The sequence below is a fragment of the Nesoenas mayeri genome, assembly GCF_963082525.1.
Source record: "Nesoenas mayeri genome assembly, chromosome: 2".
Classification (NCBI taxonomy): Eukaryota; Metazoa; Chordata; class Aves; order Columbiformes; family Columbidae; genus Nesoenas; species Nesoenas mayeri.
In genome coordinates this window covers 107,242,886-107,259,704 of record NC_137543.1, presented here as the reverse complement: position 1 = coordinate 107,259,704, position 16,819 = coordinate 107,242,886, and the positions used below count along the sequence as shown (strand labels likewise).

General features: G+C 42.4%; 1 protein-coding gene across 1 annotated transcript in view; it reads right to left on the bottom strand.

Moving 5' to 3' along the window:
- EGFR (epidermal growth factor receptor) overlaps positions 1 to 16,283 on the bottom strand; it is a gene marked incomplete at both ends in the record, with an annotated part of 154,870 nt that extends 138,587 nt beyond the window's left edge. Inside the window, one exon of the mRNA XM_080340441.1 lies at positions 16,181 to 16,283. Within this exon, the coding sequence (XP_080196567.1) occupies positions 16,181 to 16,283 (103 nt within the window). The remainder of the gene's footprint in view (positions 1 to 16,180) is intronic.
- Between the last annotated feature and the right edge of the window lie 536 nt (positions 16,284 to 16,819).

Here is a 16,819-nt window from a genome sequence, read left to right as displayed (position 1 = left end):
ATCAAGGGAGAGTATCTGTGAAGAAGAACAGAATGGGAATTATGGAGGAGTATCAGCATAAGTGTTGGAGGTTACACCACAGTATAAAAAGCAGAGGTTCACAAATCACCCAAAAGTGAACTTTAGCATTCATGCCTACCTGGCTGAGTCAAGGAGAGGAAAGGGCCAACTGCCTTCCAACGCAGCATAGCTTTCACGCAAAATTTGTGAGTTTTCACGGGCACCTTGGCTTCACTAGGGCTTGGGTTCAGTTCCGAACATCCAGCTACAGCAGATAAGACACACTTCTGCAATGCCCCCCCCTAAGTTATTCAACCAAGGACTCTCATGGGAGAGAAAGAAGTGATCCCCAGCGTTGCCTGTCCTTCAGAGCATCGTCAGGACCAGCTCCAGAGCATACTAAGGAAAGCACAGTAACCCCGAAGAGCAAAGACAGCACTAGGAGAGCTGCTCCCTCCAGCCCCACACGTCATTTATCTCACAACTAGCAATAGCTCACTGATGAACAGCAGTAGTGGAGAGCGAAATTTAGTTTGGAGAGCACAGGATTCATTTTTACTCAGTTTTGGATTAGCATCTATGCAGATTTTTGTCTGTATGGTGATTTCAAAACACTTTCAAAGACTAAAGGTGCCATCCAGAAACTCCTCTGTCAACAGGGAAAGAGACCAGAATAAAGGCACAGCATTTTCTGGTTTTTATTTCAAGAATTAGAAAACTGCTTTTGTTTTACGCAACCTGATAAAAACAGTAGCTGTGAGAAAAGAAGTCAACAAGGGCACAGCAATCAATAATGTTGCAAATTCAGTGCTACTGAAAGTAATAAGTAATTCTTCATAATCCCAAGTATGTTTTTTTCTAAGCACATACTTTTATTAATTCACAGATACTTAGCTCTTTCTTCATGGGGATTAGGAATACAAATAAATGTAATAAATTCATTACCACAGAAGGTCTTCCTGTACCACTGTGTCTTAAAAAGAAAACTCCTAAACAGGATATTGACCTTACACTACTAGGTTTTCAATAGGATATGATCTTACCAAGTCCAGACTAGGCTAAAACCTTTCATAGTCTTTCCTAGGTCTTTTACCTCCCCTACGACAATTATATTTTTATTGTACAGAAACATTTATAATGTATCAGTCTAAGGTTTAATAAACAGCAAAACAGCATTATACACGCACACCTCAAAACCATTTTCTTGCTATCAGATACAGGTGATACAGAAATGTAATATGAAACTTTGTTCACAATTCACATAAATCAAAACCTCTGATACTTCCAGTTACTCATGACTTCCATTTCAATCATCTTCAGCAGCTCATTGTCAAGAAATGCCAAGTATCTGCCCTCACCAGTCACACCCTATGAAAGTATCACCACTTGAGCCTCTCAAAACCATCACTCCCTTAAACAATGTAATTTTCGTACCCTGTAAAGCAAGACTCTTGAACCTGTACAAAGTCTAGGCATACATACAACTCCACTGATTTCAAAGGGATCACATTTAGACTTGAAACAGCCCATCTGCTAGAGCAGCTTGCTGAATCAGAGCTATTGCTAATTACTGCCATTAAGAACTTTTCTCAACTTCTGAACAAATTCATGCTCCTCTTTCCCTGTTGCATTCAGGAAGTGTTAAGTTCCTTCTCTTGCTTTAGTTACATGCACTTTAAAAATCTGTCTAATGTATTTTTATAAGTGCTACATAGATGGGAGCTGCTTCAGTACTGGGTGGTGTAGCAGTTGCTGTGGTAACACCATTTTCTTCCTTAAGTACAACACAAGAGTGCCAGAGGTATCTATAAACTAAGAATTCCACATTAACATATCATCTCAGGGCTATAGTAAATAATTCAGAGAGAAAGAGAAAGGGGTATATAGATACACACACTTCTTTCTAAGAACTCCCATGTAAAAATTTTGAGACCAACACATACAGTGTGTGAGTGAAATGTTGCTCAAATCAGTGAAGTTCATTCCAGCAAGCTGAGAGACATCTCCTTCTTGTTAAACTGTTAGACCACCACTTTGGCTGGCAGAAATCAATGCTGAAGCCACACTGATTTAAATGACCTAAAGAATTCAGCCATCTTAAACCCATCCAAGAATGCATCTAGAAACAATCTTGTAGGGAACGAAAGTGGAAGAACAATTACCAGAACACATACTTACTAGACTTACTTTTAAGCATACTCACTCAGAAGACTCATTTCAAGTTATAACACTGACACCACAATACCTTGTGATGTGATTATAATTTATAATACCTTCTGTTTCAGGAGAATTACTTTCTGGCATAGTCTTCATAAAACATGGTGTGGTATTCTCTATCACTTTTTCCCTTTAAACTAAATGAGAAGAGTTTTCTTAGGCAAATAAAGTAATAAAAAACCTGATCCTTCAGTCCTGGCAGGCAAAATACCCATAGACTTCAAAGGAATATTATGCCTAAAGTTTGCTGGATTGAGCCCCAATAGAAGATGCATGTCCCTGCTCCAGTGTTACTGTAATGGAGAAACAAGAGCTCCAGATTTTCTTCTTTCTCCTCCAGCTCTCTGTAATTTTACTTTTTTAATAATTTCCCCTGCAAGTAGCTGCAGTGCTTTTCTCCAAAGCTGCACACTCCAAAGATGAGAAGCCAGACTCTCTTCGAGGCCCTCCTTGAATTCCACTTTACCACCCACTGCCAAATACATCAGGAAGGTGGAGATGGAGCAAGCAATTTTATCACAGCTAGTGCACTAGTCAAGATCATTAGTTTAAGAGTTATATTTTTCTGGCATAAAGCATTACTGGAGCTCTATAGGTGGAAAGTGGAGAATATACTCCTCCAGGATATGTTCCTACCTCTACCACCATCCCCTAAGGAAAGCTAAGCAAATAAGCACAGGCAAGCAATAATTCTATGAGGACAGACCCTGTTCCTATTTAGCAAAAGGAGCACTTCAGTTTCTCTCCTCCCTAGAGCACAAAAATGAAACTCCACCTACAGGCAGGTGAGGCAGCTCCTCCTTTTCATCCTGCGCTGCAGAGGTGGAAAGTCCATGTTCAGCTCTTCATTATGCTTTGCATTATCAATGCTGCTGTGTTAGATATGTTGAATATCATCAACAATATCAGAGCCAGAGCATTTCACCGCTTGACTAAACTAATGACATACAGAGTATTTTCCTGCCCTCATCACTGTATTATCAGTGAAGTCTAACAGCTATGTTGCTTAATGCACTGTTAAATACCCTGTGCTATTTATTTTCTCACAAGAGAACTTCCTCCTCTTCCCACTTTGGATTATAGCTCATTTTCCATCATCTTCTGACTGATAGTTTGTTTTTCACCCAATCACCTGGAGGGGATGAAGGAGGAAAAATAAAGTTAGGAAGTAGGTAGATGTGAAAAAAAAAAATGAAGGGACCACATATTCACATAGCCCTCACCTCGTCCTAGCCTATGTGAGAGAGCTCTTGGTAGTTACAGCAATTGTGGATCTGACCCATTAATTTTCTGCTGAAAATGGTAGGGTTTTTTTGTTTTGTAGTTTGGTTTTTTTGTTTTTTTTTTTTTGTTTTTTTTTTTTTTTTTTGAGTTATTACACCTTTAGAGTGAAAGTCTTATTTTATATAATTACATAAACACAATTGATGGTAGCAATCTATTCCGGGGGCTGAAGATGTTCATTGGTAACCTAACAATGGAGAGAATTATTGCTGACAATTTTACAAAAGCTTTTATCAAAGTTTATGGGCCATTAAGCCCAACAATGCAATTACCAGTACGATATCATCACTCTCAATAGTACAGTGTTGGCCCAGAACAATCCATTTTCTAATCCTGTCTATTATAGCTAGTCTGTTTATTCAGAAGCCATATGTTTGCTATTTCTGAGCTGATCTGAGTCTTTGAAACAGTATTTGAGTTTAGTTCATAGATAGGATCCAGTCAGTACCATATTAAATCAGGAGAAAGTAGCCTTAGTCCCTTTCAAGTGCCCATAATGAATTAATATTCTCTCTTCATATGATGAAATACAAAATACAGACGTTACCCAAGCATACAAACACACATGTATTAAATTCCATGATACGTGGAGGCAACTCTGAGAAACAAGCAATACAGTAAAAAGGGAATATTTCTCTCCAGAATCTCAAAGAATCCAGTTCTTGACCTGAGCTTGGCATTGGCACCTTTCATGTCCTACCCTATCAGGAATTAATTTGGTTCATAGTGACTAATGACCAGTGACAAAAGAAACAGAGAAAGTGTTAATTAGTTCTTTTTACTCTTAATTCACTGAATGTTATGTGCTCATTGATGCAAACCAGACTGCTGCTGTTCAAATCAAGATGACCCTCATTTAGAAAAACAGTCTGTTCTTCCTTTTTTGCACTTGACAAATCTTTTAAGTGTCAGGGAGAATTACCCACACATACTGATGGGAGCATCTTATACAGTGATGAACACAAACTTCCACAGTGCTGGATTAGTTCATCTACCATAGACAACTGTGATAAAGTGATGCTGCCTAGGGGATCTGCCTCATTAAGGAGGGAAAGAAAGAACAAGAGCAGCTCTGAAATAATAAAATCATTAACAGGAGCACGTTGCAGAGCTTATTAGGTAGGAAACACAATGACAATGCCATTGCTCAACAATTAATTACTTTCTGAAGACCAGATGGGAATGAGACAGCTTTTCAATGATAACCCTTTCAAATCCCAAACAAAAAGAAAAATATCAAACTGATCTATTAAATGGACATATATCCTAACACAAATGTTTTAAGAAATTATCCTACCAGATAACTGAAAATGCTGAAGTTTTGACTTCACTCCCTACTGAAGATATCCCCCTTGCAAGTGGTCAAATTAGGAATTACAAATGGAAGGGATCACATTTTTACTTTTGCGCCAAATTAAGACTGCTGCAACTCAACTATTTTTCTTCCTTTCCAGATAGGTAGAAGCCAAGCACTTAACATAAACATGACTTGCATAAACATGACTTTCCGGATATGCTGTGAAATACTTCTCCCTGCTCCCACTCCCAAAGACCATTATCACTTCTGCCATTAGTTTTGGGGAAGTGATAATGGCATCAATATCCACCTAGATGCTACAACCATGAAAGTAAAGGCAAAGCACAGTGTTGATACCACCCTGCAAGCCTCATGTGCTTCATTCAGTCTGCTGCACAGAGGCACCAGCTCAATTCTAATGTTGGCTTTCCTCTGCTCCATGAGTGAAACTTTAAATGGAAGGCTGTGCTCTGTCCCCAGCATGTATGAGTACAAAAGGACCAGCTAGAGAGGCTTTCATTACAAAGCCAAACCCTAAATTGCCCACTTCTACGGGTGATCAACGCCCTGTCAGCTGCTGTATCTTGGTAAGGACAATCTCACTGTGAGCGATCAGATAACTAGCCAGAATTCAAATATTGAACCTGAAGAGGGACATACACTCTTCCTGGACATAATTCATCTTCTGTTCATGTTCGTGCAGGTCTTCATTGGGAAAGACCTGGATCAGTGCTTAAGGGAGAGGAGATGGGGCTGTTACTAGATTTTCTGACAGCTTGTTTTTCAGGGAGCGACTTCTCTCCTTTAGGTTGGCTCTGAAAACAAAGTCGTACTGCCACCACTTCTCAACTCTTAGCCAACACCTAGGGCCCTGCGTCCTCCACATTGCTCTGTGGTGCAAAACTCATGTTCACATGGAGACCAAACAGCTTAAATTATAGCCTAGGTTTGACAAAGCAGCTTCCAGACTCCGGATTTTGCCAACTAACACTTCTGTTTCCAAAAAATTGGTTTGTTTTGTTCTGGTTTCATCAGTTTTTCACTTGAGGTTTTCTGTTTGTTTTTAATAGGGGTGAAAAAAATTGGGCACGGACTTAGTGCAAAAGAATTCTGAAGAGCAACAAAACAAATTGAATCCTGTTCAGAAAGTGGGAATGTCAAGTTTCCATTCATGAGAAATAAGCTGCAATAAAAACGGAGGAGGAAAAAAACCTCCACACATGTAAGCTTTTCGGTAAGGCACTTCCTGCTCAGTAGTTTTCAACAACATTGATCCAACCAGTGATGGGGTTGCACTCAGGGACTTGAGGACTCCCCTCCATTTTTTTTTTGAGGGAAGGAATCCTTGTCCTCACATTCCCAGTAGATGATCTCTGTACCTTCAGATTTAACAAACGAGAAGCAAGCTTGTAAAACATTAGTCATACCTCCTCTTACCACAGCTTCCCCTTCTCAATGATTAAAGGGAAAGAAAGAGGATTTTGGGTTTTTTTTTCTGCTTCCAAAGTCATAGTTTGTGCAAAGTTCAGCACCAATGCCTTCAGGTAGGAGAACCGCTAACTTCCACTTGCAGAAGAAACGGTGATCACATATACAAAATGGCATTTTTTATCTGGCACTGAAGGTCTCTACTGAAAGGCCCTTTTATCAAATAGGTATCCCTAGTGTCTTACATATCTTTTAGATTATTAAAAAGTTACATTATATAAATATTTATATATTATAAAAAAGTTGGAAAGAAACATGATAGCAAAATTTTCTCCTGAATAAAGCAGATGATCATCTGGACAGTAGGTCCCCAAATCTTACCTATTCTCCATATCCCCAGAGTGCATCATCAGCCAAATCTGCGTATTGCCTTTGATATCTCAGAGTGTATTTTCTTAAATTAATCAACATTGCTTTGTAGATGGTATAACCACTTATGACAGGGTAGTAAAGTGACCTTATTTTTTTTAATACTACTTTCACAATGCCAAAATCACATGGGATCTTTCAATTGCATAATACAGTTACTTAAAGTTAAGACAAACTACAAAATAATACCATGAGGAAATAAAGGCCAAGAAGACCTTTCCTTGTTTGTCTTCTACACCAAATTACAATGCTCTTGTCACAAGTCCAAACTCAGCAGCAGAAGCTGGAGGTGTACCATGAAGCACATCACCATGGATAGCACATAATCCATGAGCAAATCTGAGAAAAGCAGTTTTCTGCATCTCTGCTTATGGCACATCCATGGGAGCTGATATCCCAAGAAGACATGAAGCAAAGCTAAGATTGCAGCAAATTGCAAAAGTTTGGGAAGCATTCCCCACTACAATTAAAGAAAGCGAAGGTGCACTTGGCAAAGTGACTCCTTTTCCCTGTTAAGTACCCGCTTGTGGAAAATCAGTAAGAAAACTTAAGTGTTGAAGATACAGTACAATGCCACCTGTACAGAACAAATGTGTATCTCATTTTTTATGTAAGCTTTGGTTAAGTGGCTTGTGTTGAAATGCCACCTAGCATTCCAAGTGCAACCCAACTTAATCATATCTATTGAAAACCACATAATAAATAACATGAAATATGCAGCATGCCATCCTAATTGCAGAGGTTGTCTCATTTACTAGAAGTCATTTATTTATTCAAATGACTTGAGCTACGTGATTCAATCTGAATCATGGGAACTAGTTACCGATTTGTGCAAACAGCCTCTTATTTCTTTGCTAAAGGCATTGTTGAAATAACTGAACCAACTGCTAAAACAAGCTTCTCTCTGGAACCCTGCCTTAGTCTTATATCACGAGTGAACTTCAGAAAACACAATTATTCTACAAAAGCATTTTGAACTTAAGAATTTAAGAAAAATAATAAAATAGACTCTAATTTCATGCAATGAAAAAAATGGGTATTTCCAAGATCAGAGAATTGCTTAGCAATTGGGAACTGCACATTCAGCCGTGACTGCACATTGCAGAATTCAAGTACACAGCTCTCAAGAAGAAACATTTACTACCTCAGATGTGAATCAATTCAGCTTTCAGAAGTGCATGTATGTCTCTCAGATCTTAATGGTGAGTGAGAATACATAACCCCAGACAGAAGCAGCTATAGTATTTTTTTTTGTTATTGTTTGCTTGTGTTTGTTTGGTTTTAAGTTAGGCCTTGCAAATATGAAAATTGCCATCACCACTGTGCTGCAGCTATGTAGAATGCATAATTTAGGAAACAATTCAGACTTTACATCTGCTTACACCCAACCTTGATTTGCAGCTACTGTCTCATACCACTGTTATTTCAGGATGTGCTGGGGCTTCCCCTGGGGCGGTGGAGCAAGGGGCCAGGCATGCTGAGCCATACCACAGACAGGGAGTGAGCACGCTTGGGTCACAGGGAGCCAAGCCAGATGCATGCCACCATGGGTCACCTCATCCCAAGCCACAGCTAGTCTCTATCAAGGGCCTTGTCACCAGAGAAGGACATGCAGAAGGGTCTTCAGGAAAAAAAGGGGAAATGATGCTCTCTGTGAGATTTCATTTCAAAGCTAGCAAATGAACCCTGAGCAGGATGTTGGTTACCTTCAACTCCAGGCACTGTTTATTATTGGCTTGGGCATGGGGCGAGAGGCCAACAGCCAGCTGTGTTGCCTCAGGCAACCATTCAAAGACTCTGTGGCTCCAATCCCATGGCTCCCGATAGGTAAAATAATACTTTTCCCTACCTAGGAGAAGTGCTGCATGATCTTGCAGTGCCCCAGTGCCAGGAGTGGCTGATTTCCAGAGCTTTTCTGGTTATCTTCATATTTACTGCTGAATCTGGTGACGGGAAGGCAGGGATTATGTCACCACGTTTTGATTACCAAACTTACACAAGCCCTGTTCCCACAAACTGATAATTTTCTTCTCATAAAAGCCAGAGCTAAAATACTACTATCCTGTCATCAAGACACCTGGTTTATATCTTCTCTTCCTTTCTTCCACATTTTCCCCAGAAAACATCCCGCCTGACATGGTCTCTGCCAACTCACTCAACTCACTCATCCCCGCTGGCCCCCACACCCTGGGGAGGAGCTACCTACCCCAGGCAGAGCGGTTCTGGCAAAACCGCCTTTGCTGGTCCTGCATAGTTTTATTTATTCTTTTTTGTGTTGTTTGGGATGGAGGGGGCTGACAAACTCATGGCTTTTCCAGGGAGCTGGAGGGTACACCCAGGGCAGCTACCCACCCTTCTTCACGCAGCACCTTTGCAAGGTAAAAGAACCACAGAGCAGTAACCGCTAGATGGAGAAGGCTTTTAACCCACATAGCAGCACTGACTGCCCTTGGGGCATTGCTACTGCTCGGCAGCTTTCACCCTGCCTGCCCAAAGCCCCAGCCCGCCTGCTTGTGCACCTCCTGCAAGGAGGTTGCAAGCCTCCAGCATCTCCTCTGGCCAGAGGTTAGCAAGTTATGGTGAAGGCAGCAAGCACACATAGGCCAGGAAGGTGATGGATACCAAGATTTTTCAAAAAAACCCCATTCATTTATTCATTATATTTCATTATTTCTATTATTTCATTATTTTTATTTCATTTGATGAAAATGGAAAACAGTGATCACAAACATTTTGGACACTTTACTTAATGTTCACTCAAATTGGAGCAGAGATATTTATGTGTATTCAAATGACAGTTTACTCCACCCTCAAACCTTTAGTTTTTCAGTGGAGGAAGAAGCGGATTGAAGTTAGTTCATTAACTTAGCCAAACTCAGAGAACAGGACTTGGCCAAAAAAGTGAGTGGGCGGGAGACATAAGAAAATCAAGTGGTCTGGTATTTTCAAAATAAACCTGCAAATTTTCATTTCAAACAGCATTTCATTTTCCTTCTTATCCAACTTTAAAAGAAAAGAAATAGTCTTGGGTTCAGTTTAATCTTCCAGATTATTTTAAAACTGAGTTTTTTTGTTGGTGTTTTGTTGGGTTTTTTTTTTCCCTTCACTTGACTAGAATCACCCTGACATATTTGTTGCAGTTTGACTGGAAGTGATTCTTTTTTCCAGTTGTTTTTTTTTTTTTTGTTTTGTTTTGTTTTGGTTGTGTTTTGGTTTGTTGGGGTTTTTTTAGTTTGGTTTGGTTTGGTTTTTTTTCCTCCTCTTCAACCACAAAAGCAAACAAAACCCACCCATGGTTTGATGCACTCTAACAGTACGACATGCATGTGAACACGTAGATGTTTACTTTCATGTACGCAGATGTGCTGGGCAGGAGAAGGCATGCTGGCAGAAGGAGGAACTTTGCATTTGCCTTGCATGGATCTGTCAACAGGCAAAACACACCTTGCATTAAAACTTCAAAATGAAAGCTCACACGCCTTTACAGGCTACATAAATCCAGACCTGTTGTCTCCTAGCAATGCCTCCTGTTCTTTAAAAAAAAATTCAAGAGGTGCAGTATGGTAGCAAGTGTACCTAGCTCAATGGACAACCTATGTGGCTTTGTCTTTTGACTATGGTCATCAGAAAGATTTCCTGTTCAAACACACAACCTCACAAGTGGGTTTCTTGTGCTGCTTCCCAGTGAGCAACCCTCAATAACATTGTTAAGCACAGAAAGCACAAGACTCACACCTACACATTCTCCCTCTGGGACAGACTATGAAGTCAGGTCATAGTCTTAATAAATAACCATCTTGCTTCAGCGGGAACAGACATTTATTTTGGTACAACTTCTCTGTACAGAGGAGTACATCTCTTTTTTCCACATTTCCTTTAGAAATGACTTCTGCTGCCCATATTCATGCCAAATGTTCTGTAACTATTGCTGAAGAAAAAAAAATACACTGTTACTCAATACTGTTAGATCAGCAGAATTCAGCCCTTAAAAAAAAAGGTATTACAGTCCCGTTTGCCGCAGTTGGAAGCCAAGAAGTAACACATCAAAAACCAGAATGGGCTTGAAAGATACTTATCTTAATCTTATACTGCACCTACGAATAAAATGTTTCTGGAAGTGGCACAGGAGAAGGTCAAATCAATATGTATGTTACAGGGTCAGCATGTCCTGTACCGAGCTGAGCAACAACTGTCAGAGCCCACACAAAAAGCTGAGCAGTAGATTCCTGCACTGTGTACCATTAACTCCTGGCAAAATAATTCACCTGAACACTTTCTACCTCCACCTACACAAAGCTGATAAATCCATAGTGCTCACTGCTGATGTCCTCATGCGTTTCACAAGCCCTCCAGATGAACAGGTATGAATAGCAGTGGTCCTCAGGAACAAAGGGCTTTCCACGGCAGCTTTTATCCCACCCTTGTCACATGAACCCGGAGACGTGTGGCACTGCACCGGCCTCATTCAAAGGATGCATCCCAGAGGTGAGGGCCTCTCTGCTAATCTCTCATCACCAGTCCTGCCCTCCTGCTGCACCCCTCAGCTCCATGAAGCACCAGCTCCTGCTCAGTCATTGTCCGCAGTACAGGCACTGGGTGGAGCGCGGCTTAGGACCCAGAGTGGCAAATTCTGCACTAACCTTGCCAACTTCACTTACAGCAAGACGTGTTGCTCAAGCTAACCTCAAGGCGAGAGCAAGGCAGGCGATTATCCCTGTCACAGCAATAACTGCTGCTTGAGTATTCATCGGAGGCTACACACCTTCTACAACTGCTACAGAGCAAATCCAGGAAGCGAAAAGCGAGAATGTGCCTTCCACTGAGGAGCAAATGAAAGCCCTGCTGCCTTTCCTATTAACTTTTCCTTTCTGCTAAAACTAGCAAAATCCTAGCTGGATTAAGTGCAATTCCTGTGCCAGCTGAGCCCCAACCAACACAATCGCATTTTTCCCTAGAGGGTGCACAAGAAGTATAGCAGAATGGGGTTTTGCAAAATTATAAACACAAATAGAAGATGCCTAATGCAGTTCATGCATTTTCAGAATAACATATTACTCTAGCTAGCTGGTCATCTTTGTACAGAACAAGACCTCATCTCTATTTTGTATCATCTAAATTAATAAGTTTTGTCAGCTGGGACACCTTAGCAAGTGCTCCTAACTGGCCAGAGGATATTTTTGTGGATACAGCCAATTCTGGCTCCTCCAATTAAAGTTCCACAAGTCAAAGCATTTCTCTGACAGTACAACCACCTTTGCATTACACAAGGACTTTTGCAATACAGATCCAAGTCTAACATGAGATTTGACACAAGTTCTTGCACCTGTAAATGCCAATGCTTGTAACATGCTGACTGCTAATTTCGAACATATGTTAGTTCTTCCTGGGATACTCCGCTCACATATAGAGTGACTGTGCCCTCTGATGCACATGTGCTACAAAAACTTGGACTGATCCAGGAGTTTGTGGCAATTTCAACAGTTTCTATGCCACACCATTCCATGAAGGTACTGTCATCATGCCTAAAATGAAGTAAACCTTTCACGGGGCTTGTTTCTGAAGAGCTATTAAGCAAATGCAGTTTGTGCTAAAGGAAGATAAGGACGTCTCCTGAAGGAACCGGTTTGGTTAGTCATCTATCTTGCTGCTAAAGCTAGCATATCCCATTGATTTGAGTGATACAGGGATACCCAAATGCAAAAGTCAGCCCTGAGGACCATAATGGCATGTGCGACACTCCCTGAAAGTCTCTATAAATTAACAAATGAATTACAACGGACTACTCTGATTGTAAAGTCTCCAGGGCATTGATCTTGATTTCTTATTTATCTGCAAATCTCTTAATATACTCTGGATGAGAGAAACAACCCACTTGTATTTACTACTATCACTTCTGTATGTAGTTTGTTCACCACGTGCACATACTTTGCTGAGAAGAAAATCTCTTTTGTATTATTTTGCACACAGTCACGGTATTTTTGCAGATTGCCCAAATTAAGGAGATGACTGCTGGCACTTTACCTTTCCTTCCCTGGTTATCAGAAATTGTCCTTAACGATGGGCTTTGTTTTTTTGTTTTCTTAATCATTCACACATTGAAGTACTGCAGTAAGAGCAGGTCTATACTCAAGACTACTTATTTAATTATATTATTTCACCATATTGAACTGTATCAATACCTAAATTTCCATCTCTCTTACTGCATTCATTGCTAAGGCTGCAGAGATTTGTTTTAGTTTCCAAATCCGAAGAAAGTTCAGTCATTTACCAAGGAGAAAGAAAAGTAAAAGGGTGCTTAGACAAGACCATAGATAATAAACAAATACCTACACACGCATACACATATTTGCTCTGTCTCCACACAAAAAACTCCACTTGCATCAGTGATAGTGCAAACACAGGCATGACAAAACAGCGTAGCAGCAACACAGGTACTGTAAGAGACCTCCTTTGGCTGTGACCTGGTGACTGGCACCAGTCAGGCTGAGGACACTGCCAACTCCTCCACCAAGCTGCAGACGCCCCCGTGCTCACTCCCACCAGTGGGCAAATTTCACAGGGATCTTGTGCCAGATCTGTGCTCCCACAGAGCAGTGGCCAGGTTACATCGGAGAGCACCTGAAAAGGCACTGGATGCCTGCACATAAGCAGATCAAGCCCTACGCAGTCCACAAAGACCAGTCTACTTGTGTACGTCTATCACTAGTAAGTATGGAATAACATACAGTGCAGAACCTACAAAAAACGTAAAGGGCAGCAATGCACAATAGCAGTACACACACAGTCCACATGTAAACACTGCACAGGATATTAGATGGAGCTTTTTCATTTCACGAGAAAATGAATACTTCAACATCCTTAAGGAACTTAGTTTTCCTTTGTTTTTGAGAAATCCAGGTAAGCTACCAGGTATTCAACGCCATTGCAGCCAACTTCTGCAGCTACCGAGCTGCCCAGCATGCTTGCGTACACGCTCCCAACACAGAGCAGCGTGCCACTATCCCACAATGGCTGCAGCTACAGATCAAAACTAGAGATATAAAACCAATATATAGCAACAAAAGGCAGTTCGCTTAACCATAGTGCTGTCACCAAGCACTGACACACAAAATTGGATGTGGGTCAAATGCATCCTGTGTAAGTGGCACTCTGGCTGTCACAGGTATTTATCTCAGGTACCACCGAGCAGGCCATTAATGGAAATCCGGATTAGTTCCACTGCGGTTAATCTGGGTCAACATCAGAGCAGGTAGATAGAGTCAGGTACTGATCCCAGTGAATGTACTTCTGTTTCCAGCAATGCCATTTGGTTCTGGAATATGCGCAATTAGGGCTTTTTTTGTATCTTAATGACTACAGCGTTATAACTAAACCAGTTTTCTCTCATCCATATTCAAAGAACTCATTGTAAAGTTTTGGGAAAAGACACAATTGTATTTAAATTTCCATTCAAACGTTATGTTGATCAGATTTTATAGGTTGATTCTGACATTCTTCTAACAAAAACAACATAAGCCTAGGTATTTTTTTTTTTATTATTGAGACATCTCCACTTTTTGGAGAAATTTTGAATTTGAAATGCGGAATTTTAAAAGTGTAATTCCATATGCAATTTGAACTTCCAAAATCCACAGAATTTGGTCTTAAAACTCAAGTATGTTGCATATATTTATTACGGCACGTTTACTTCCAGAATTACCCTGAATTTTAATGCTGGATTCCATCACTTAAATGAAGAGGCACGTCCTCCACATACACTGATGCTTTGTTACCTGTTGGACCTATCGCTTCAAACCAGTATCTCACAACTCTCAAATGCCGTTTCATTTTGTACCTCTGACTTATTTTCTTGCTTATCCTCAAGTGTGGGGAGAAAGTAATAAAGACCAATCAATTGATTCATGCTTCCTGAAGAAATTCTTCTGCCTTCCTCTTTGCCACTGAGCCTCCAGCTCTCCTCAGAGGAACAGTTACTTGCTAACAGAACATACTGAGAATAATCTCTATTGTGTTTATCACTCAGCTGTTATTTAGTAATCCTGAAATAACTGGCACACTCTTAAGTTTATCAGAAACAGAATTAAACATTATAAACAAGTATTTCTCCTCACACTTTATATATGTTACAAGTCATGTGCACTTGAGACTGCATCTCAAAAGACTTTAAACACACCACAGCAGATACTGTCACCTTGCTTCTAATCATTTTCAAAGGGTGAGGGGAGGGAGAAAAAAAAAGAAAAGCAGGAAAGAAAAACTGCCCGTGTTACATCAACAACAGGTATGAACTTGATTTCTGGAACAAGAGAATCTCTCCACTCTTTGAAGGTTGTGCAACTAGTTCTCTCGGATGGGGTGTTTCTCCTTTTCAGGACGGTTTTACTGTCCACAGTCATGAAAGACTTCACTCAGTTGCTTTAAGCCATGCATTGGTCCTTCTAAAAATTCTCTTCTCCCGCTCTTTATTTAAAAAGAAAGAATGAAAGTAAAAAAAAAAAACACACCACTTAAATCTGCATTTTTCCTGGCTGGCAGATTTCCAAGATAAAGAGGACTGCACTCTGCCTGGAACAGCAGCCGGGGCCTGCTCTCCAAATTCACAAAAGAGAACACCACACACAGAGAAAAAGTGACAGATCTGACCAGCCAGAAACGTTTTCTCACCCTCTAAAACAGTTTCTCAGGAAAACAAAACAAAACAAAACAAAACAAAAATAAAGACAAACACAAAAAACAAACGAAAAAAACCCAACCAAACAAAAAAAACCACACAAAACCACCCCAAACCACCAGCCCTATCAGACGACCGGGGCCGCAGACGCCCGCTCTGCGCCGTTCCCACGCACCGCCGTGCTGGGCGGTCACTGTGCGGGGTGATAGCGCCGGCAGAGTCGGGACGGCGGCTTCTTCACGCTGGGTTAGACAGGGATAAATCGCTCCTGTTTTTAATAACAGGGGAACCAGAACCCACATGAAGTTTCCCCTCTTTACACGCATTCCCCTTCCCAGGTGTATACATATATATACACGTATTTTATTTTTTTTAACAGCACGAGCGGAGGTGTCCCGCTTAGAGCGGGGGTTACCGGAGCGGCACTTACTAGGGGGCTGCGCGGCTTTTCGCCGCCCGTCTTCGCACCGCCCCTGCCCGGCCGCGGAGAGAGCCGCGGCGAAAGACAGGACAAGGAGAGAACGGGAGGAAAGGATGAAGAAAAAGGCACGAAAGGAAAGAGGCACAACCGATGAGATGTGCCAAGGCTTATTCCCTTTATTTCCTCCACCCCCACAAAAGAAAATAAGCCTAGAATCAGGAAGCCAGAGCTGCGTGAGCGCTGCTATACGTTTAGGTTTTTTCCCTTTCTCCTTTTATTTTTTTTTCTTTTTTCCAAGGAAATAAGTAGTTGGGACTTTCCCTCCGCCGCTCCCCGCGGGAGGCCGCGGCGCGTCGGCGCCCGCGTCCCGGCTCCCACGGTCCCACGGGGCTCAGCCAGCAAAGCGGCGGCGGGACCCCCACGGCCCCCTTACCTTTCTTTTCTTCCACGACGGAGCAGAAGGCGACGCGCCCCAGAAGCAGCACCAGGACAGCGACCCCGCGGGGCCCGGCGGCGAGAGGGCTGCAGCTGCCCATGCTGCGGGACCACCGCTCCCTCACAGGGGTGACGGGGTCGAACGGGGCAGACGCACAGAGGTTTCCGCGGAGCCTCTCCTCTGCTGTGCTCTGCTCTTCTCTTCTCTTCTCCTGCGGCCGCGATCAGCTCCTCTCCACCGCTCTGCCTTGCGCGGCTCCGCGCAGCATGCTGGAGGGCGGCCGTCGAGGGCTGCGCGCACACGTGCGTGCCCCGCTGCGGGAGGGCTGCCTTCCTCCTCCTCCTCCTCCTCCTCCTCCCTCTGCTCCTCCTGCTACAGGCGGCGGTGGGTGCGCAGGGGCTTGCGGAGCTGCCGGAGCCGGCTGCGGGACGGGGCGCGCCCGGCTGCGCTCTCGGCCCGGTCGCGGAGCGCAGGGGCTCCCTCTGGGGACGCCGAGGAGGAGGATGGGGCGGGAAGCAAGGAGGAGAGAGGAGGAGAAACCGGCGGCGCCTTCCCCGCCCAGGTGGGGAAGGGGGAGGACCCGCCACCTGTCCCGGGATAGAGGGTGAGAGGAGGAGTGAGTGGGGAGAGGATAAT